Genomic DNA, 22,864 nt, shown 5'->3' with positions numbered 1-22,864 from the left:
CAAAAGAAGAGGGTTCTTCTTTTATCACAGTATCACAGTATGTTTGGGATTGGAAGGGACCTCAAAAGCTCATCCAGTGCAATCCCCCCAGGGAGCAGGAACACCCAGGTGAGGTTACACAGGAACATGTCCAGGCAGGTTGGAATGTCTGCAGAGAAGGAGACTCCACAACCCCCCTGGGCAGCCTGGGCCAGGCTCTGCCACCCTCACCAGGAAGAAGTTTTTTCTCAAATTTAAGTGAAACCTCCTGTGTTCCAGCTTGATCCCATTACCCCTTGTCCTGTCATTGTTTGCCACCGAGAAGAGCCTGGCTCCATCCTCATGGCACTCACCCTTTATATATTTACAAACATTAATAAGGTCACCCCTCAGTCTCATCCAAACTCAAGAGCCTCAGCTCCCTCAGCCTTTCTTCATAAGGGAGATGCTCCACTCCCTTAATCATCTTTGTTGCCCTGCGCTGGACTCTCTCCAGCAGTTCCCTGTCCTGCTGGAACTGAGGGGCCACAACTGGACACAATACTCCAGGTGTGGTCTCCCCAGGGCAGAGCAGAGGGGCAGGAGAACCTCTCTGACCTACTGACCACCCCCTTCTAACCCACCCCAGGTCCCATTGGCTTCCTGGCCACAAGGGCACAGTGCTGGCTCATGGTCACCCTGCTGTCCCCAGGACCCACAGGTCCCTTTCCCCTACGCTGCTCTCTAACAGGTCATTCCCCAGCCTATACTGGAACCTGGGGTTGTTCCTGCCCAGATGCAGGACTCTACACTTGCCCTTGTTAAATTTCATCAGTTTATTCCCCGCCCAACTCTCCAGCCTGTCCAGGTCTCTGATGGCAGCACAGCTTCCAGTGTCAGCCACTCCTCCCAGCTTGGTGTTATCAGCAAACTTGCTGACAGTCACTCTATTCCCTCGTCCAAATCGTTAATGAGTATATTGAATAATATTGGCCCCAGTACTGACCGCTGAGGCACTGCACTAGATACTGGCCTCCAACTAGACTCCGCACCATTGACTTCCACTCTCTGGCTTCTCTCCTTAAGCCAGTTTCTATTCTTATGTTCATTTTACTGAACTTGTGGGACCTTAATACCTTTGAGACTGTTGCCTAGTGGTCAAAATTATCCAAAAGGTTGAAAAGTTATTTACAGGGAGACTGACAGATTGGTTAATTGGAGTTTGCATTCACCTTGTTTCCTTAGCAAATCATGTTTAAAAAGCAAGTGAACAGTTTGAACTGCTTCTTCCATTGCTTATATAGGGGAAAAAAAAGGGGCAAGAAAAAAGAAATTATTGGTACCTCAATTGTTAAGATCACTGGTTCCAGCGCTTCATACTCTATCTTCACTTTTGCAGCTGCTTGTTTGGCATGAACATCTGAATCTGCAGCCACAGCACAGACAATCTGGCCCACACAAATCACCTGTGAAATACACATTCGAGTCATTCCCACAGGTGCTGCTGATATTCTTCTTTCACGTAACCACTATTTAAGTTTCCTTTCTAGAATTTTGTTTTGACTTAGGATCCTTGCATTTTTTAGATCATCCAACAAATCATTAGAAATACCAGCAGGACTGGGGAATCAACCAAAAACACCATTTAAAAAATGGATAAGTGATTTGGGAGCCTAATTTTCAATGAAATATACTTTTCCAACAACTCAGATGGTTTTGTTACGTTTAATAGTATTCTACTGACTTATTTATTTTTCTCTAGGCAGAATATAATGCGCATCAGCTATTCTGAAGTTGAAAAGAGAGTGGGGAAAAAATGATAAGAATTTACCTTGCTATATGCCTAAAGTGATTCCCTCATGTACACACAATACAGAAATCAAAGAGTCAGAAAGTATGATTTTATTATAAAAATCTGAAGGAAAAAAATAAAAAGGAACAAAATCAGTTAAAAAAAAGAGATTGTAGTTATACCTCGTTTCTTGCAAATATAATCTCTGGATCATCGGAGTAGTAAAACTCATTTGTAGCTGGTACATCATGAGCTGTTACGATATCGAACACACCTGGTCCTTTCAGAGCCTCTGAGGTATCAATAGATCTGATTGGGATATGGGAAGAGAGAAGCATAATTTGTTCGTTTTACAAGGTGTTGCACAGGGGAAGGAACACAATACAGAGCTGCTTGTTGTGCTGCCAGGACCTCCTCGTAGGTTCACACGTGTCTTTTCCTTCTATCTCCGGCACGGGAAGAGGTGCAGGTTAAAGGCAATTCACAGTTCTACTGTTCTGCTTTGCTTCTAGGAAATACTCCAGATGCAACAGGGATATCGCTGGCCCATAAGACTGCCTGAACTGCATTGACTGAAGACAAAGCACCGCACGATGATGATGCTACACCTGCAAGTTTCTAAGACCTCACAGCCTACACAGATCTCAAACTGATCCAAATAAGCATCAGCAAATGGAGAGTTCATGTAGAAAATTATAAGAGAAATGGCAAGTCCAATATAAATGGAGAATGAATGGGAATGCGTGGGTGTAGAAGGATCAGAAGGAACAGAAGAAGGTCTATAAGAACAGCACGTCTTGACAGCATCCAGTTTAGCAGGACATCAAGATCCCAGCACAGCTACAGGCATCTTCTCTGGACACCAGGATCAGAAGACAAAGGAGAGTGAATAAATCCTGGTGACTCACAGAGATGGGGGAGATGTCAGCTCCGTGATGGTACCAAACAGAGCCCATCCAAACCCAGCAGACTATCACCAACCTACGAAGCAGCCAGGAAATATGACAAGGATTCTACAGCTTGCAGTCCCAGTCCTCCTCATCATCACAATTAATCCTGACCAGACCATCTGAATACACATCTTGGTGCCTGAATGCTGGGCACACAACTGGGTTATGTGCATTTTGGTGCCTGAGTGTTGAACAAACTGCTAGAATAGGTGTGTCTTGGCAGTATAAAAACATACATAAAACCAATAAAATCCTCTTCCCATCTTCCTCTCTTCTAAGGCCTCAAATGAGCTTCGCTACCTTGTTGCTGCAATGTTGTAGCCTGCTCTAAACATCTCAGACAACAATTCATAATAACACTTTCTTCAGACACACTTTGAACACTTACACAATCTTCGCGTGAGCTCTGGAACTAGTGATGACAGCCAGGAAGAGCTCCCCGTCCACCGAGGGAAGGTCAGCGACATAAACGGCTTCACCAGTGGCATGTTTAATCCCAGACTGATGCATAATGGGCCGTCCCACAGGATCCTGGGGAGACTGACTCGGGTCTATGTCCTGTACAGTCAAAAACACACACCCCATCCCCAAACAGTTAAAAAAATAATAGTCATGTTATTCTTCTATGAATCAGAAAATCAGATTAAGGAACAACTGTTCCTATTATCATCTTCTGTTCAGTATTGGAAACAGACTGACTGCTGCTCCTGGGGATCTCTCCCATTGCTTCTCTTAAGGGGCCTCCTGAGAGCATTGCACAGGTTGGTCTGCTTGCATTTTTTTCCTTAATTGCTCACATCAAAGCGATACAAACAGCACTTCTTTTTCAAGACAGTTTCCTCCTTTACTGATTGGTGTAATGAAGCTTTGATATTTTTCCAAATTTGTCTCAGGAGATTTGGCTCTGTATTTTACCTGTGTTGTATTTGGAGTTATTTGCAGTGATTCCTGGGATTTGTCTTCCTCGCTGAAAGATTGCAACTGATCAACATAAATCAGTGAGAAAATGTTGTTTAAATATTTCCTTAATAATTTTGCTTCTTTGCACCTGTGTATGAATTTAATGCCTTCTTAGCATTATTTTGCTCATTCTTTCTTGAAAGTTAATTGTTGCCCGTTAATTCTGCCTTGCCAATTGTTGCCGACCTCCAGCACACTTTTCCAATTTCTGGGTAAGTGTTCACACAAACCTTTTCCTTTTCTACGTTTAGAACTAGTTAATTGCTCACAACTCAAAGCCTTTTTTCTTCTATAGCTTCCAGTGCATGAGTGCTCTGTCTACACACTGTACCTCCTGCACTTTCTGGCACCTCGTCTGCTGTCACCCAAGGCCAAGAACAGGCATTTTTCACTTGAGTGTCTCGGGTTCCTCAAATGGGGATCTCAGCCAAACCACGTGAACTTCTCCACTACCAGAATGACCAGGTATTTCTCTTTCAGGACATGCATTCTTTCCCCCCACCTTAAAAAGCTTAATAATGTTCAGATGAAGCACTCCAGAAAAACAGAGGGACTTGCAAAATTAGACAGAAAACAATTGTTTTGGGTTTCTAAATAATTTCTGTTGCTCAGTGCCAGCTGATCTGAACAACAAAGTTTCCATTTCTGTTGTTTAGTTACTTCCTGGCAGCTGGGTAATAAATTGCTAAAAGTCATAGAGAACTAATTATTTTGATCCTGGTACCTTTTCTAAGTCTGTAGTGTCTTTTTTTTTTATGACAACTCTGAAGGAAGCCAAAGACAGCAACTTGAACAAATTTAAAGTATTTAAAGCTAAAATGTTATTCTAAAGAATATCTGAAAATGAAAAAAAAATATGTTTACCCAGATTGCATTGGAATTTTCTTTAGGTTTTCAAAAGCTTGACGTTTCACTTGTGTACTGAGGCTACCAAAATGCCAAAAATCCTTGCAGGAGACCCCATCGTGATGGAGGCACAAGGGTGAGCTCAGAAATGCGACCGGTTCTGTGCTGCCTCTGCGCTCACTTCTGCAATACTCCTGGTACTCGGATCAGACAGCCAACCCCAGCTCCACCCTGATTCCTAAACCTACAGTCAGGCCTAGGAGCCCTCTGAGATCTTAAGAAAAGTGTATCTTGAGACAAAAACACTATAGTTGTAGCTATAGACTTGGACGTTTTCATCAAATCTTATAAAGCACAGAATAATTTTAGAATAAAATCACTTGCCTGGAATATTTGGATACTCTGGGGCATTTTGGTTTTGAAATCTTGTAGGACACTCCTATATTCCACAGGTATGCCAGGATAGTGACAAGGATCCTGAAAAGGAAGTGAATTCCTGCTAAAACTCACATTTTTAACATTCCAATTTTAAAAAGCTAACAACTGAAATCACCAAATACGAACTCTTTAAACGGGAAATTCCTTCAAGATTATCACAAGCGAGAAAGGCTCTAAAATAACAATTTGAAAACATGGTAGAGTTTTGAGATTTCACTAAATAATAGTTAGAAATATATGGGATTCAACAAATATGTTTGTTTAAAGTAAGCAACATACAGCAGGGACCGTCAGAAGAGCTTTGTTCTGGGCTCTGATCAGAGCGGGCACAGGATCGCTCCTGCTAACAGTAAATTACCTGGTAATGGTAACGCAGAGGAAAGAGCTCGAAGGAACGCAGAACAAAAAGGCAAAAGGGAGATTTTTCCTCATAAGAACAGATTTAAGACAAAAATAAGTAAATTACACCTGGAATGTAATGGGAAGTGAAATTTTAGAGTCCTCCTCTCTCAATCAACAACTGGTACAAGGAGGAGGGCTGGTTTAACAACTAGGGCTGCTTTCCAAAGCCTTAATTTCTGTTCTCTCCATTTATGTTTTGAACTACAGACAGATGGAGTAAGACCTCATGTACATTTTCTTTGTGTCTGGGAGCTCAATACCGATACTTTGCTGCACTAACATTACTCAATGCTTTTAAAGCCTGATGTCCAAAGTAAAGATATCTGAGCACCTAAAAATGAAATGAGCATCTCTGCATCAGTCTCTTGGCGAGCTTATGTTATTCTGTAGATCTGAGCCCCGAAGACAATGTTTAGCGCATTGTACAAATTACAAGCATCAACACACAGAAAAAACAACACAAAACAAACAACTTTCATTTTCTTGCGCAAAAGCAGACATGGACAACTCGTTTACCATTGTCGTTAATGACTGCAGCACCTCCAGGAAAAATCTGTAGAAGAAACTGACTATCAAAGTTTTCTTATAATCTGCTTTTTCACCACTGGCTGAGCCTGAAAGAGCAATTTCTTTAAGAATGAGTCTGCAAGCTTCATCCAAGACTTGTTCATTCCAGTGTCTGTCGGGAAGAATAATGGCTACAATCAGACCAGGACAAAATAAACACAAACTGCAGGAATACATTTGTACATGGACCACGGGCATAATCCTGCTCAAAATGAAGCAAAAATATAGGTCTACATTGCTCACAGAAATGAGGTCCCTTAAGTGAATGGGACTGAGTGCTACGCCAGCTTCTTAAAATAAATAAACAAGTAAGACCTATTGCGGTTTTAAAGCTGATTGAACAGCCTAAGAGATGATCGCCATTCTGCAGATACTCTCCTATACTTAAAGAGAAGCAGATAATAGTATTGATGCCAGCTGCAGATGCTCTCAAGGGATCTGATTCATGCTGGATAGTTGTTACATTTTCTGAAAAGGCTGTCTCTGGTTACCTCTCCATAGTTACACAACCCTATCAAAATATAAATCTGTTAGAATAAATTTAATCACGTAAAGCAGCAAAAAATAATGAGTACTTCAACCAGTGAACTAGTAGCATATTAAATGGTAAAACATTCCAGTGGGACTCTGTTTAGATAAATGGTTTTATACTACTTGAATTATTTATTATTTGGAAAGATGCTGCCAAGTGGGAGGAAATGCCAGGGATTAACTTCACAGATTATTAGGACCTTGTAGATGAAGAGATATTGAAAAGATTAAGGCTTGACTTTTATTGGGCGCATCTCAAGTTCTCAAACTTTTTTCTATTGCAGCCAAAGCAAAGGACTCAAAGGCACTGAGAGCAGGTGTTATCGAACCTATGGGACAGAGCATCCATTCCCAATGCTTGGGTTCAGGTGCACAGTTCACTGCATGCACCTCATCCACCTACCCCTCAGCTCACCTCTCGTGCCTCTGCACACTTCACATGGAGTCACATCCACGTGCAGACTCCTGAAAAGCCATCATTAAGGCTTGTCCAGATCATTCACCTGGACACCCGTGGCACCAGCCAGGCAAGTGAAATCTTTCACAGAATCACAGAATCGACTGGGCTGGAAAAGACCTCAGAGATCATCCAGTCCAACCCTTGGTCCAACTCCAGTCCCTTGACTAGATCATGGCACTAAGTGCCACGTCCAATCTCAGTTTACAAACCTCCAGGGCCGGTGAGTCCAGCACCTCCCTGGGCAGCCATTCCAATGCCTGACCACTCTCTGCACAGAATTGCTTTCTAATCTCCAGCCTCAATTTCCCCTGGCAGAGTTGAAGCCCATGGCCCCTTGTCCTAGTGCTGATGCCTGGGAGAAGAGCCCAATCCCCACCTGGCTAGGACTGCCCTTCAGGTAGTTCTAGAGAGTGCTGAGCTCACCTCTAAGCCTCCTCTTCTCCAGACTAAACAAGCTCAGCTCCCTCAGCCTCTCCCCACAGGGCTTGTGCTCAAGTCCCTTCCCCAGTCTTGTTGCTCTTCTCTGGACCCGCTCCAGCACTTCAATCTCTTTCCTGACCTGAGGGGCCCAGAACTGAACACAATACTCCAGGTGTGGCCTCCCCAATGCAGAGCACAGGGGAAGGGTCACTGCCCTTGTCCTGCTGACCACGCTGGTTTGGATACAGGACAGGACACCATTGGCCTTCTTGGCCACCTGGGCACACTGTTGGCTCATGTTGAGCTTCCTGTCCATTAGTCCCCCAGGTCCCTTTCTGCCTGACTGCTCTGCAGCCACTCTGTGCCCAGCCTGGAGCGCTGCAGGGGGTTGTTGTGTTTCTGTATTTCCATGCTACAAGTTCTTCAAGTCCCTTTATTCAGAGATACAGAGAAGGCAGAGAAATTGTACCTTCCGATAAGTGTCCCACAGGCTTGTTTTGCAGAGACTGTGGTTGAGACAGCACCTCCGCAGAAAATGCTTAAATCCTTTATGATGTCTGTACCTTCTTCAAAAAGGACTCTCATCCCAGCGTTGATTATTGGGAGAGCATTTTCCCGTCTCGGTGCTTGTCGAAAGGCAGATACATACTCCCCCTGAGCAAGATCAGACAGAAGTGGTAACCTGCAGACGTGTAAGGATCTGAAAGCAGAACTTTATGACACTATGTGAAGCAAGACAATAAAAAATGATGAACACAAGTTCAATTTCCTTCAATTGCTATTGCCCTCATCTTTTTAGGGTCAACTTTTCTCTGAATATCACTCTTTACATACCACCAACTACCTGCTGAGTTGTGTTTTTGGCTGAAACTGGGAGATAGTAGGGCACAGGATCAAATGTAAGGAATTCAGGGAGTGAGCAGTAACAGTGTTACTTTAAACACAGGGGTTATGCCCCCTCCTGCTCTTTATTTAATAGCCTTTAACTCTGTATAAAGGAAATCTAAACAAACTAGTACCTTACCTGCCTAGAATGCGGGATATGGACAGAGACCAGGATCTCTTCTGGCATGATGGTATCGTTACCACCTCCGTCTGCAAAAATATCACTCAAAGGAACCTGTCGCTTTCTTCCTAAAAAATTACAAATGCAGAAATTTTTGTATAATTGTTCAATTAACATACATCAATCATATTTTAATTGGCAAGAAACACCTGCAGCCTTCCTGAGTAAATAATAACCGCAGAGTTTACCTAACAAATTATCAGTGGTACGCTCTATAAATACAAATGACTGCTCCATCTTCCACAGTATCATAACAACAGAGTCCTAAGGAAGTGCCCAGTAATCAATCCCCACTCCAAAATCCTCCCTTCTGATCATGGCACTATGACCCCATTCCCACTCCTGCCAATCCGCTCCGAATCTCTGCAGCTGCTGTCATCACTGCCTTTCCTTCTAAAACATACAGAACGAGGAAATAACCGAACGGGAAGTAAAAAAATGATACATACGATGAAAGATGGGATTTTCAAAAGGGAAGAGGACCAAGTTCTGTGAGGAACCTAAATCTGTAGGAGCCCTTTGAACACTTAAAATCAATTTATGCTACATTGGGTTTGCCAATATCAGCTAGCAAGCTGATATTAAGCTAGCAAGCCTTCTGGAAATGTAACATTTTAACAGATATAATTGGTTTCATTAATTAAAGAAGCTCCATTGGCTCAAGGAGTTACGTTGGTAGGACTGCAACTGTACCAGGAACACAACTGGCAAGTAGCATTGTCATTCTGCAAGAACATAGAGGCATAAACATTGTACAGATCGAAATCCACGGTGACTCCCCAGTGTGGAATTTAACCACATGTGACAGATTAAGCCAAAGTGTATTTTTCCTAGTCTTCTGTCCTTTGTACTTTTCACATGCTACCTAAAGGGTCCATTGCATTTTAAAATAAATGATTTCTTATTACTAGACAATATTTATCTTGCAGTAACCCCGACCTATCCCAAGACTCTCTATAACCAGATAATCTGATGTGCCATTTTTAAAAGGTTCATGTATTAAACTACTCCCCTCACATTCTATACACACAATAGTTCAAGACTAGCTGCTTTACAGCAAGATCATTTTCTTCGTGTTACTTGTGATGATTACACTGCTACCTGTTAATCCTAGAATATAATTTAGCATTAAAATTGCATTCCTCAAATGGAAATTGTGTGACAGCAAAGCTTTAGTAAACAAATTTTTTTCTGATGGAGTGTGAATCTGAAAAATAACATTATTAGGAACAGCATCACTGGCAGTTCTGGATCTTTGCCTTTTCAATTCCGTCTAGAACACACTTGGTTTCCGCACATAAAGATCATTGTCCAGTCCCACCCGTGAGCCTGCCAGGATGTAGGAAGGTGCATTTTCTCTTACACTGTGATCTGAGATAAATACTAAGAACTAATAGTGTCTCTGCAACCTCCTTTTCTTGCACAATCCACTTTTCCTGTGTTTCACTGACTACTGCTTGGTAAAGAAATACATGCAAAATCCGTGAAAATAGCCAAAACCCTCTCCCAGCAGTAAAGTTCTGCCAGGTTGACAGAAATAGATATCCATCAGTGATCCTACTCATCACTCAGATACGTAGGCACATCATTAGAATTGTTAAGAAGATGCAAATATTTGTAATTTCACTTGTCAGAACAACATCCTGACGGGTATTTTTCATCTCAATGTCAAAGTACGCAGGAAGAAGTCAGGGAATCACACCGCACAAAGTTTTGTGTATCTGTTCCAAGAAATCCTGGCTCAGAACAACCCCTTAAAGAGCGTGTATTTCAGGGTGCAGAGTGGAGTATGACATGGTTTGAAATGGCAAGATGCACTCTGCCTGGATCAAGAGGAAAAAAGGACATGAGCCATCTAGAAGGGGAGCATGCAACTCCAGGCCACCGCACAGCTCGTATTCACCAATAATTTCAACAGCTTACCCTCGACTTGAGAACCTTTGACATCTTCCTCATCTGCAAATGGCTTCTCTGGCAGGTGTGATCTTGTATGAGGGTTGGGAAAGGGCTCCTGACCAACTGCTCCCCGTTGGCCTTTCCCCTCTCCCCGCACCTCTGGCACCACCACAGGCGGGCTGGCTGTGCTTACCTCTCGACACCAGACTGAGCAAACAGTTGCTGGCTGCCAGAACAGGATTCAAGTCTGAGGTTGATTTTCTACTGATGATGTTTCCGCCTAAGGACTTGAAAAAAATAAATTTATGTCACCTTTCTCCACAACAGAATCACAAAATCTTATGGATTGGAAGGGACCTGGAAAGCTCATCCAGTGCAATCCCCCCAGGGAGCAGGAACACCCAGGTGAGGTTACACAGGAAGGTGTCCAGGCGGGTTGGAATGTCTGCAGAGAAGGAGACTCCACAACCCCCCTGGGCAGCCTGGGCCAGGCTCTGCCACCCTCACCAGGAAGAAGTTTCTTCTCAGATTTAAACGGAACCTGCCGTGTTCCATTTTGTACCCATTGCCCCTTGTCCTGTCACTGGTTGTCACCAGAAGAGCCTGGCTCCATCCTCCTGACACTCCCCCTTTCCATATTGATCCCCAGGAATGAGTCCCCCCTCAGTCTCCTCTTGTCCAGCTCCAGAGCCCCAGCTCCCTCAGCCTTTCCTCACATGGGAGATGCTCCACTCCCTTCAGCATCTTGGTGGCTGCGCTGGACTCTCTCCAGCAGTTCCCTGTCCTTCTGGAACTGAGGGGCCACAACTGGACACAATATTCCAGGTGTGGTCTCCCCAGGGCAGAGCAGAGGGGCAGGAGAACCTCTCTGACCTACTGACCACCCCCTTCTAACCCACCCCAGGTACCGTTGGCTTCCTGGCCACAAGGGCCCAGTGCTGGCTCATGGTCACCCTGCTGTCCCCAGGACCCCCAGGTCCCTTTCCCCTACGCTGCTCTCTAATAGGTCATTCCCCAACTTATACTGGAACCTGGGGTTGTTCCTGCCCAGATTCAAGACTCTACACTTTCCCTTGTTATATTTCACTAAATTTTTCCCCGCCCAACTCTCCAGCCTGTCCAGGTCTCTGATGGCAGCACAGCTTCCAGTGTCAGCCACTCCTCCCAGCTTGGTGTCACCAGCAAACCTGCTGACAGTCACTCTATTCCCTCATCGAAATCATTGATGAATATACTGAATAGCACCGGTCCCACTACTGACCCCTAAGGCACATCACCTTCAGGTTTTTATGTTAGGCGACAACATACCATGCAGACTACCCATAAATTTATATCTATCGAAAGCTCAAAGATGCATGGATAGAAAATACACTGCTAAAAACAGAATTAAAAATGCAAATTTTACATATAGTCAGAAGCAATTTCACATTTGTTACAATTTGTTACAATTGTTATTGCAAGTAATGCACAACATACAGCAACGTTCCTTATCTGTTCTCCTCCCAGAGTTCTCAATTGCTGCAAGACAGCACGGAAAACCTTTGTCTTCTCTTCAGGCAGCTCTGAGATTGCATTTGTCAGGATGTCCTTCACTAGCGAGAGGCTGCAGGCAGCTCCCACAGTCAACCCTGCAACCAAAACATCGTGAAAGTGTAACGTGCGCATCGTTTTATTGCCCAGGTTTGAAAACACATCTTCAGATGTAGAGTGAGGGCTGCTCGCGTGGAATTCGGGCAGATACAAGGAGAAGCGCCTTTGCGTATTAATGGATTGTGACCTTTCCTTCAGGACACTGAGGGTAACTTTATGAAATGATGGAACTGAGCTAATAGCTCACCACTTCTAAACGGGAAATCACTGCTCTGCTTCCAGCTGTCCGCTCCAGCTGCTGCCCTTGTGCTACCTGTGACTGAGTAAATGTTCAGGTGATGTTTCGCCCAAAGTTGAGTCAGCTTCAAATGGCTTTCAACAGGCTCTTCCTATTTTTAAACATGATTTTCATCAGAATTTGATCTTGCTTTGCATTTGTACATTCTAGTTATTCTCCGAAGGTATGGGTAGGTAGTATTTGCAAAAAATACCCCAAACACTCCTAACATTGAATATGCTATTCTTTTTCCCCAACAGAAAGACAACCTAGATGTATTTATATTAGTAGTTATGCGTTTGGGCATTTTTAAGATAATGAAAATGTCACTATTATAAAATAGTGCCTTTCTAGTCAAAATTATTAATGTACTTTATTTATGTAATGTATGGATGTTTTGAACAAACACTGGCAGTAAACTTGCAGAACATAATTTATATTTAATTAATTTAGACTATTATAGTAAGTTTACATCTATTTCTAGTTTTTTTTTCTAATTTCAATAGAATTTATTTAAAAACTAAAACCTAGTCTAACTTCAACAAAAAAAAAAATACCTGTGCTTATCTTAAATATATAAATTGAGGTATAATCTACTGCCATAATCTACTGACCGTCATCCGTGCATTTCACCACATTCAGATCCGGAATCCTTGCAGGAGCAACAACAATTGGATGGAACACGCCTTTAAATTTCATCTCGGGCCCTACCAGAGAGGAATAGACATTTCCTATAATGACATCTCCAATGGAGCGCAGAGTAAGCTTAGGGATGAAATCGCAGAAAGGAGGAGGAACGCACAGTGCAACCCCAGCCATGTGCACACGTACCCACGCTGGTGTTCCCCACCACAACAGGTGCTTTGGGGTGGGCAGCTTTCAGATCCACTAATTCATCCAGGCTGACAGGAGAAATCCACGTCATTCGCTCCCCGCGAAAAAACAAAGTTCTTTTTGGTTGATTTTCAGCCATTCTCTGTTTGGGAAATATGGCAGATTTAAATATTTAGACATAAAGACAGGTGCGAGGTCTAATAGACACTAGACTGAAAGTCAAAAGAAGTTCTTAAACAATGGCAGTTCTGCTTAATCCCTCAAAATTGGACAGAAATGGGACTGTTACGCTGGCTCTTCGCACAGTGGTAAATTTCTAGACTGCATGAGTGGAAAGTCTTCCATTAATTCCAATGGGCTAATAAACAAGATGGATAATAAATAGCTCCCAAGCAAAACATGTAGGAATGGATCCTGCAATCACTGAAACTGTTAGAAAAGTGAGAAAAATCCTTGGGGAGGTGTTTGCACAGTCAGCTTCCTCAGAGGGCCCAGTGGCGCTGGCAGCAGCATCCCCTTCTAGATCAAGTGAGGACATTTCTGGCTGTTCTAGCGCTGACTGCCGATCACGTGGAAATAGCCTGTGGACTAGCAGTGGTACAAACTGGTCAGCAGCCCTGTCCCACAGTTACCAGCCCTTCTCTGTAACCAGCCAGCGAGTTACAGAGAATTTGGCTTCGAATCTATAGATTGGCAATAATGCAAAGCAAACAGCCTTCAGTTTTTGCAGGGCAAACACTGCTGTCAACAACTGAGGATGCCTGACACTTTCCGTTCCAGTGCCCTTATTTCACCTGCTTCTGTCTGTCACGCTGTACCCACAGGGGCTCCTCTGCAGGCTGGGTGGCTGCCCGAAGCTGACGTCTTGACAGAAAAGGCCAACAAAACTATGAAGCCACAAAATGGGGAAAATGCATTGTTTTGCCAATGTTAAAAAGTGTTTGACATCCAGTTTGTGGGGAATCATTTGTATCTTCAGGTGCTGCACTGGAAACACAGTTTAGGTTACTTCTTTGTCTCCTCATCTAATATCAGACTCTGCAAATTCATTTTTCCAATATGATTCTTTTTCTTATGTGAATATTCAATAAGCTCACCAGAAAAAAAAAAGTAATATAATTTTGGATTTATATTAAAATGTTATGACATTTCTTCTGATGAATTACTGTTAAGCATGACTTCAGAATGAGTTCTGAACTGTGGACTAAGGAAAAGACAGAGCTAAAGAACAGGCCATAAGCAGCAAAATTTACCATTAGTTCTGGAGGAAATATAAGCTCCTGGGTGGGATCTAAGGGCTGGAATTCATCTGTTGAAAATAGTCTGGTGGAAACCTTAAAAAGACATAAACCAAGCAAAGACCAAGAATTTCTCTCATCGTTAACTCCACAGCCCATCCCCCACAAAAAGAAAAAATCATAGCCAAACCATGACAGTCCCACCAAAATCAGTAGAAAATTAGTAATTCTGTTATCATTTGGATGTGGTGCTAAACTATCATGCATCATTTGGAGCTGCTGAGGTGAAGGAAGCGTTCACAATAGTTTCCCGAGGTTCCCTGCTAACACAAATGACTGTCTAGAGTTAAGTAACTAGAAGACTAACCACAGGTTTCCTGTGCTCCTGCTACAAGAGAGGAGCTGGTTTCATGCCAACCTACAGTACCCAAAAAGCAAATAAGTAGATCAGATATTATTGAAAGAAAACGGAGAGCAAAGTCAAATATTCATATGAATAAGAGGTTTCATATACAATTACAATCATAACTCTGATTTTTTAAGAACGCAGCAGTTTTTCGGACTCTAGCCAGCAGTCAGATTCCTAAGAGGTCAGTGGTTACATCCAGATCACCAGTGATCACTGATTTAACCCGGTTCCTGATTTCTTGCACAATATGACGATCACTGAATAGAGCTGAGACTATTAATATTCCTGAACTTGAAGAACTGGAGATCCAAACTACCTAATACCAACTGTCTGCCACATCACCACCTCCTCATACAAATATACAGAAAGAATCCTTGATTTTTAGAAATAATTCCATATTTCTTGGGAGTAATAATGAAATATCTTATTTTACAAATAGTATTATGTAAGGTGAATAAGGCGGGGGATAAAAATGGCAGAGCATACTGCATTTACTTTAATTACAAGAAAAAGCCATGCAATATTCTTTCTATAAGTTTTATATCTAAACAGGACACATAAAATACTTCAAATCCTACCTTCTCTTCCTTGTCAAACAAAGAATCATCCTGATCCAAGCAACACTTTCCATTTGCTTTCCTTTGACAACAAATGGATTTCTAAAGCAGAAATATTCCATTAGTGAAATATTGCCCAGAAAGGCAATGAGTTAAAGCCTGCTTAAGCTGGTAAGTGTCTCTCTATATTTCAATAAAGTTCTAGATGAAGTTTAATAATAAGCTAAATTGGAAGGATTACGTGTTAAAAGAAGTGATATGAAAAAACAGCCTAAAATCATCTGGTGTTGAAGTCCTTAATACAAAATAATTCATACTATGTGAAATTCAGTTGACCTTGTGAGAGAACACATAGGTGGTCTGCATTATTCCTTTTACCCACTGTTACCTCTCCCATTTCTTTCACTGCAGGCTTCTGACACGTTGCATTATATGATCAATTACTAAGAACATTGATCCAAGTTCTGCTCTTACTTATGCCAGCGCTAACCTACAGTAACACACATGGAGTTCCTTGAGATTACTCTTCATAAGCCAGGCTGGACACCAAGTTCATTTGTGCTAATCAATTTTTGTGATGGGTTAGGCCACTTTACACCTTGCTCAGACCTATATCTCTTAACAGAGGGAAGAGATTATCTTAATGAAAATCTTGATTGTTTATATATATATATACTAATGGTCACAATCTAGTACTCCTGTCACCAGTACTTCTTACCTTACAGAAGGTTTTACAGGCATCTAGGATTGGCCTATATCCAGTACAGCGGCATAAGTTCCCTGAGAAAAGGAAACCATACGTACATGCACGCATGTGTACGGCCAATGGTTCAGGGACATACCTACATATTAAAAAGTGGCAATATTTACCAGCCAGAGCTGCGACCATCTGCTCTGAAGTTGGTTCTGGGTGGTTTCTTAGCAGAGTATATATGGACATGACCATTCCAGGGGAGCAGAACCCACACTGGGAGCCATGGCACTTGGCAAGTCTTTCCTGCAACGGCACAGCACAAACAGCCCCTCTTCCAGCACACATATCTTACCGAGGAAGTTAATTAACCTACATTGGATATGTGTCTTTTTTACATTCATACCAAACAGCAGCTAAAAGGGCATTGTCCAAGATGCACCGTTAGCCCAAACAGAGCACCAGCCTGATCCACTCCGACAATTCTTACACATCAACCATTTGATCAGGCTGTCAGTATTAAAGCAAGATCCATCCTGGGCTACATCTCATCAGCTTTGATCAACCCATCGCCAGAAACTTGTTTAGCAGGGAGCACAGTCATCATACAAAATTCCCGTGCCCCAAAAGCACCGCCAGGCAAGCAGCCCAGGCAAAGGAAGCGCTTGGCAACCCTCTGACCTGCACGGGGTGCACCCTGGTTCTGGTGCTGCCAACACCCTCCACGGTGGTGACCGCTGCACCGTGCAGGGAGCAAATGGGAAGCAAACACGCATTTGCTGAATAATGCCTATGGAACATAAAGGAGAAGAACGAACAAGAATATTATTATTATTTTGCTGTTGATCAAGACATAGTTCATACTTACAAAGCAGTCATGATCATCATTTTAAAAGAGAATAATCTTTATAGAAGGGATCACTTACTAGCTGTGTCTCTTTTCCCCTGTATAAAAACTGTATCTATGAGGACAGTTCTGTAGAATTTACATCTTTCTTACTACTTCAGCCTTTCCTAATTGCCCTCTCGTCTCTCCTGCCCACAGGGACCTGTCAGGTGTGTTCTGGAGGAGGAAGATGTCCCCATCTTGGTGCAGCGGTTTGGAGGAAGAAAAGAATTGCTGCTGCAAATTGGTAATCTAATTTCTGACCCAAAGGAAATTCTGGTGGAAAATAAATACCATTCTAAATAGGAACAACATACCCAAATGAAAATTCTTCAAAGCTTTTCATCATTAGCAATATTCTGTTTTGTGCTACTACAGTTGAAATGTTTCTGTTCAAGTGCCACTCTGACTGTTTTAATTTCAATTCTTTTAATAACTTTCAACATTTTCATTTTCATTGCATTCCAATATAATTCAACTTTCAAAAGGAACAACTGGAACATTTTGACTTCTTCCCCCACCTAAAAAAATGTATATTCAGTTGACAATGACATGTTACCATCTAACATTTTGACTGGAGCTTTCTCAATTTCAAAGTAACTTATTCCTGTTTTCAGCTTAATGAAACTCAACATTTTCTGTTAAGGATACCGTATGTTCTTCGAAGCTGGCTCGTAAGCTGATACCATCACGGTGCAGGCGCCACAGCCGCCCCCCCCACAGCCATACTTAGTGCCTGTGAGACGGACTGAAAACGCTGTCATTAAGGAAAACAAATTATCAGGCTTCATTTTGGCATTTATTCTCCTCAAAAGCTTGATGCCACCTTTTTTTCCTGAACTGCTAAGGAACTAGAGTTGGTTTGGTATGACAGCATATGTATCAGACACCTTTCTCTAATACGCCCGATTAAAATTTTCAGTGACAATAAAATTGAAGCTAAAGAATGGCACAACCAAAATCCCGTTGCCAAGGAAACAGAAAACTCGATCCCGACTTCTTTTGGAAGAAAAGTCAGTTGAGGCAGAAAGAGGAACTGAAGAAGCTTTCCAAGTGAAAATACAAAAGGAAGAAATGCGGAATGGGCAAAATCTTTTCCCGCTGCCCCGTCAAAAGCCGGAGGCGTTTGTCAGAGCGAGGGTGAGCACGCTTCACTTGCTCTGAAGGTCTGAGACACATGCATAGCTTTAAGGTCTATAGTAATTAAGCTCTACGGCTTTTTTTCACTGTAAAGTGTTTTACCGAGCCCTTTCACAGACCTCCTAACCTGTCAGATAAAAGAAATACATTCAGATCAAATGCCTTCCCTTCTTGAACTTCTATTTACTTGTCAATTTACAATAAGCCTTCCAGTTATTAACAGTGGTCTAATCTGCTGACTCCTATGGCATTTAGCCTCAAAAAATGAGGCTAATAAATAAATATCTCTCTATATGTAGATATATAAATGCCTCCCTGAGCATCCTGTCATCTGACCAGTAACAAACATGTTTTGACTTAAGTTTTTCTTTTGAGACAAACAGAAGGACCGTCTCCTGTGTGAACTCTCCAGCGTCTGGCAGCTCCCTTGCCCCGTGGGGTGTGTTTCACGGGACAGCCTGGGAAGCTGCACAAAGCAGAGATTCTGTCCCTCCCCACACGTGCTCCCTGCTCCAGCTGTGAGAACATCACACAACAGCTTCCTCAACACCAGGAGTAAGGTTGTGGCACAGAGGGTTTTTAAACAGCTCCTGAGAACTACTGAGAGCAGACACACGGTCAGACCTCTGAAACGGGGAAGCGCAAGAGAGGAAAAGATCAGAGCGAGTGCTGCGCAATTCGCAGCAACCCAGAAAACCACTGAGCTGGGGCTGAAACCAAGACAGCAGTAAAGAACCTTCCCTGCAAAGACAGGACTGTCAGGGTGAGAACTCCAGCTCGCCCAACTTCTGCCTCATCTAACTCACTTCTTTCTGTTTTAAAAACATACTCGTTTGTATCTACCTACTATTAAACCTGTGGTTTTTGTTGGTTTAGTTTAGAAATCTGTTTGGAGTTGTTGTCATAAGAAAAAACAGATTACTTCAAAATTCCAGCAGACTCAGGGTCTTATTGCAACATCTCCCCATTCCGAGGAGACGGACTTTTCTGAAACTTGGAGATTGCTGTTCTGACGAGCTTTACTTACACGTGCCAAAAGGTTCTCGGCTTTCTGTACGGGGGAGAGGGGAGGAACACACACACACATACACATCATGCCTGGTGGCATAACTTTGTGTAGGAAACAAGGCTAAAAATACAGCAGCTCACGGGAGAGTATTGGGCTTAAGAAAGACACATCATTTAATATGGTTGTTTTATCTTACCGGAACCATATTTTCCTTAACCTGGTAAATAACCTTTTAATTATTGTATCATTTATAAGAATTGGGTTTGAATGAGTGACTTAAGGGAACAGGCAAGAAAAGGATACGTCTCTTTCGCAGATAAGACAACAGCATTTCTTCAGGATCAGCATTTTTCTCTATTATCTGCAGTTCCAAATTAAAAACAAGCTTTAACTTAGAAACTAATGCTTTTCAAAATTCAGGGCATGGATAACATTCCCACAAGGCCAGAAGAGAATCCTTCTGCGGTTCCCTCTCATAGAACTGGACTAATTGCCCAAGCCACATGCGAATTTGGGTTCCTTCTAGAAATTCCTTCTCGGACAGATACGTTTCCAGGAAAGAAATACCAGGTCACCTTGCAGCTACTTAAAATTTAACTGCTGCTCAGTGAAAGGTCAGACGGAGGAAATTTAACTTTGGCAACACTAGAAATAAAAATGCAGCAGAACTTTCCTACAATAGAGGTAGCAGAGTATAAAGAATTAATGGTTTGCAGATTTTAGAGCCTTCCTGGTACGTCAGCGTCCCAGGATGGCCACCAGATGAAGCATCTACGGCTATCAGCAGCGCCCATTTTTCTTCCAGCTCTATTTACATAAGCTTTCACTTGCTGTAACGGACTAACAACAGAGAGCAATAGAAACATCTGGATTCTTGATCAATTACGCTATTTATTCTGTTGCTTAGAATCAGCTAGTTCCTTCCAGTTGCATTGAATCAACAACCAGCTTAAGTTTGTTCTTGCAATATTATCTTTATGTTGGCCAATAGTCTGTATTTTGGCACCTGAGTCTTGCTGACTTTCTGTTGTGCCTCTGAGAATCTAATACCACCTAATGCCTCTTCTCTGATACCATCAAAGATGAGAAGCCAGGCAGGTAGAAATGAAAAGCTAGTTTGCTCACTAGCCAAATTTCACACCCAGCTGAAAGTCCATTTCATTTTGACATGGTTTTTTCCCCCAAAAAAGCCTTGTGCTTCTACCAGCACTTGCTGTACGCAGCAGCGTTAGCCAGCTAAAGTACCACTTGGAGAAAGGAGATGGAAAGGAACGCTTCTGGAGCCTTGCGTAACGATTCCGTTCTACTCCCACGAGGAAGAAGGCTGAGGAACGCAGCTCTGTGCCCACCCTCGGCAGGGTTTCCTGCTGGAACACAGCCCCCCGCCTGCACACTCCTTCCGCCAACACTTACCTTCCTGCCGTTCACATAGAACAGCAGCTCCTCGGCCCCCGCCCGCCCCTGCCGAGCCATGAGCCCCCGCGAACCGCGGGCCCCCGCAGTGCCCGCTGCAGGAAGCCCCGGGCATGAGAAAGCCGGGGCGGAGCTGGGGGGGGGACCGCCCCGGGTCCCGGCCCCGCCCCCGGCCCGGCAGCTGCGCGCACAGCTGGAGCTGCCGCACAACGGACTGTCCCTCCAGCCACCAGCCAGCTGTGCCCAACAGCTGGAGCTGCCCCACAACAGAATCACACCGAATCGCAGAGTGTCAGGGGTTGGAAGGGACCTGGAAAGCTCATCCAGTGCAATCCCCCCATGGAGCAGGAACACCCAGCTGAGGTTACAGAGGAAGGTGTCCAGGAGGGTTGGAATGTCTGCAGAGACTCCACAACCCCCCTGGGCAGCCTGGGCCAGGCTCTGCCACCCTCACCAGGAAGAAGTTGCTTCTCATCTTTAAGTGGAACCTCCTGTGTTCCAGTTTGCACCTATTGCCCCTTGTCTTGTCCCTGTTTGTCACCAGAAGAGCCTGGCTCCATCCTCCTGACACTCCCCCTTTCCATATTGATCCCCAGGAATGAGTCCCCCCTCAGTCTCCTCTTGTCCAGCTCCAGAGCCCCAGCTCCCTCAGCCTTTCCTCACACGGGAGATGCTCCACACCCTTCAGCATCTTGGTGGCTGCGCTGGACTCTCTCCAGCAGTTCCCTGTCTTGCTGGAACTGAGGGGCCACAACTGGACACAATATTCCAGGTGTGGTCTCCCCAGGGCAGAGCAGAGGGGCAGGAGAACCTCTCTGACCTACTGACCACGCCCTTCTAACCCACCCCAGGTCTCATTGGCTTCCTGGCCACAAGGGCCCAGTGCTGGCTCATGGTCACCCTGCTGTTCCCAGGACCCCCAGGTCCCTTTCCCCTACGCTGCTCTCCAACAGGTCGTTCCCCAACTTACACTGGAACCTGGGGTTGTTCCTGCCCAGATTCAAGACTCTACACTTGCCCTTGTTATATTCCATTAATATTTTCCCCGCCCAGCTCTCCAGCCTGTCCAGGTCTCTGATGGCAGCACAGCTTCCAGTGTCACCACTGCTCCAGCTTGGACTGACTCCCTGCAGCCAACAGTCCTCAACAGCTGGAGCTGTCACACAATGGACTGACTGGATCCTTTCAAGGGATATTCAAACTCACGCTTTCTCAGGTGGGATCAAAGCCAGCAATGCAGTGATCATGAGCCTCATGGGAATTTTGCACAAATTTGCACTCACAAAATAACTGGCAGTAACTCCCAGGTAATATAAGCATTTGTAAAGGCTACCTGTGCAAGGCAAGGGTTTACAGAATCATAAACGTTTTCCTCTTCCTGTTTTATCTATACAATTTATTTTCCTATTTTTTGTAAAACAATCAAAATCCTTATTAGTGGTACACTAAAATATTACATGTAAAAAATTTGACTGAATAAACATGAGACAAAGCAACTTTGAAGCTATAAAAAGAAGTTCAAATTACCTTGTCCTCAGCAAAATAACCTTAATCTGTGTGACAGCTTCAGATTATTTTTTCTCTCAAACATCATGAGCTGTTTTTCACATGTTTTTCCTGGCAAGAGCTTCTAATATATCAGCTGATCTGGTAAAAGAAGCGCTTTTAACGAAGATTCAACAAGATTTATGCAGTACCTAAAGTAAGCAACCATTCTGCAGAAGAGTTAAAATAACTTCATCCTAGAAAATACCAAAGTAAGTTTTCTCTGTGTATAGAACATAAATCTGAGCAACAAAAACAGGATGGAAGGAAAGAAGGGGAGCAGCAACAGTCATTTCAGAGGTACTTACATTAACTTCTGTGCATCTTCACATAACTTTCTTTATCCTTTGTTACTTTGAAATATATCTACACTAAAAGAAATGGAAGAAACTAAAGTATGAAGCCCTAGGCCTTATATTTTATTGAACTGCCATGCTTTTATTTGGAACACTGTAGCAGCCTACCTGGTAACACCTGAGGCTGGTGGAACAACAGGAACTTCAGTGAAAAATGATTGAGATCATCTCCAAAAAGATGTTGTTTTCTTGCGAATACGAAGCATGGGTTTCTGTTTCTAGCTTTCAAACCACAGGCAATAAAGAGAAATAATCATTTAAAAAGCACTTTGCTGTGCTGCTGCAGTGCCAGCATAGGGAACACAAGCTGTAACAGATACTGCGTTTGGATTTCTAATGATTTGGCTGGCGCAGTTGATTATCAGTGAAAGCCAGCAAGAACATTGAAATAAAATAAAAAAATAAAATTAAATCAAAAAACACCCACAACAATTAATCACAAACTTGGTAAACAAATATAAGAAAAAAAAAAGTATTAAAATATTCGATATGTAATTCTTCTTAAAATAACATTGAATCAGGATAGAATCCACCTTCCAAACTATTTCTGCACCTCTTCATAATGGTCGTGCTAATAGTGAGATATGCAGGATGTTTCAGAAAGAAAAAGCCTGTTTGCTGCAGCTCCTCAGA

At 43.2% G+C, this 22,864-nt stretch overlaps 1 protein-coding gene across 2 annotated transcripts in view; it reads right to left on the bottom strand.

The window, feature by feature from the left end:
* Positions 1-20,409, bottom strand: part of AOX1 (aldehyde oxidase 1) — a 42,858-nt gene extending 22,449 nt beyond the window's left edge. The window contains exons 1-19 of one of the 2 annotated variants that reach the window (XM_082055352.1): positions 20,331-20,409; positions 19,221-19,278; positions 17,420-17,516; positions 16,564-16,672; positions 16,062-16,188; positions 15,910-15,971; positions 15,213-15,293; positions 14,241-14,321; positions 12,985-13,129; positions 12,768-12,860; positions 11,763-11,914; positions 10,480-10,573; positions 8,349-8,458; positions 7,794-7,978; positions 5,863-6,025; positions 4,891-4,983; positions 3,089-3,258; positions 1,933-2,059; positions 1,302-1,424 (exon numbers count right to left, since the gene is read on the bottom strand). In XM_082055352.1, coding sequence (XP_081911478.1) covers positions 1,302-1,424; positions 1,933-2,059; positions 3,089-3,258; positions 4,891-4,983; positions 5,863-6,025; positions 7,794-7,978; positions 8,349-8,458; positions 10,480-10,573; positions 11,763-11,914; positions 12,768-12,860; positions 12,985-13,129; positions 14,241-14,321; positions 15,213-15,293; positions 15,910-15,971; positions 16,062-16,188; positions 16,564-16,672; positions 17,420-17,516; positions 19,221-19,278; positions 20,331-20,390 — 2,130 coding nt within the window. In that variant the 5' untranslated portion in view covers positions 20,391-20,409. The remainder of the gene's footprint in view (positions 1-1,301; positions 1,425-1,932; positions 2,060-3,088; positions 3,259-4,890; positions 4,984-5,862; positions 6,026-7,793; positions 7,979-8,348; positions 8,459-10,479; positions 10,574-11,762; positions 11,915-12,767; positions 12,861-12,984; positions 13,130-14,240; positions 14,322-15,212; positions 15,294-15,909; positions 15,972-16,061; positions 16,189-16,563; positions 16,673-17,419; positions 17,517-19,220; positions 19,279-20,330) is intronic. The other variant, XM_082055353.1, reaches the window with a different exon arrangement.
* Positions 20,410-22,864: the final 2,455 nt, after the last annotated feature.

The sequence above is a fragment of the Streptopelia decaocto genome (assembly GCF_964273445.1).
Source record: "Streptopelia decaocto genome assembly, chromosome: 6".
Taxonomy (NCBI): Eukaryota; Metazoa; Chordata; class Aves; order Columbiformes; family Columbidae; genus Streptopelia; species Streptopelia decaocto.
The sequence above is the reverse complement of the archived record's forward strand: the minus strand, read 5'-3'. Positions and strand labels throughout refer to the sequence as shown.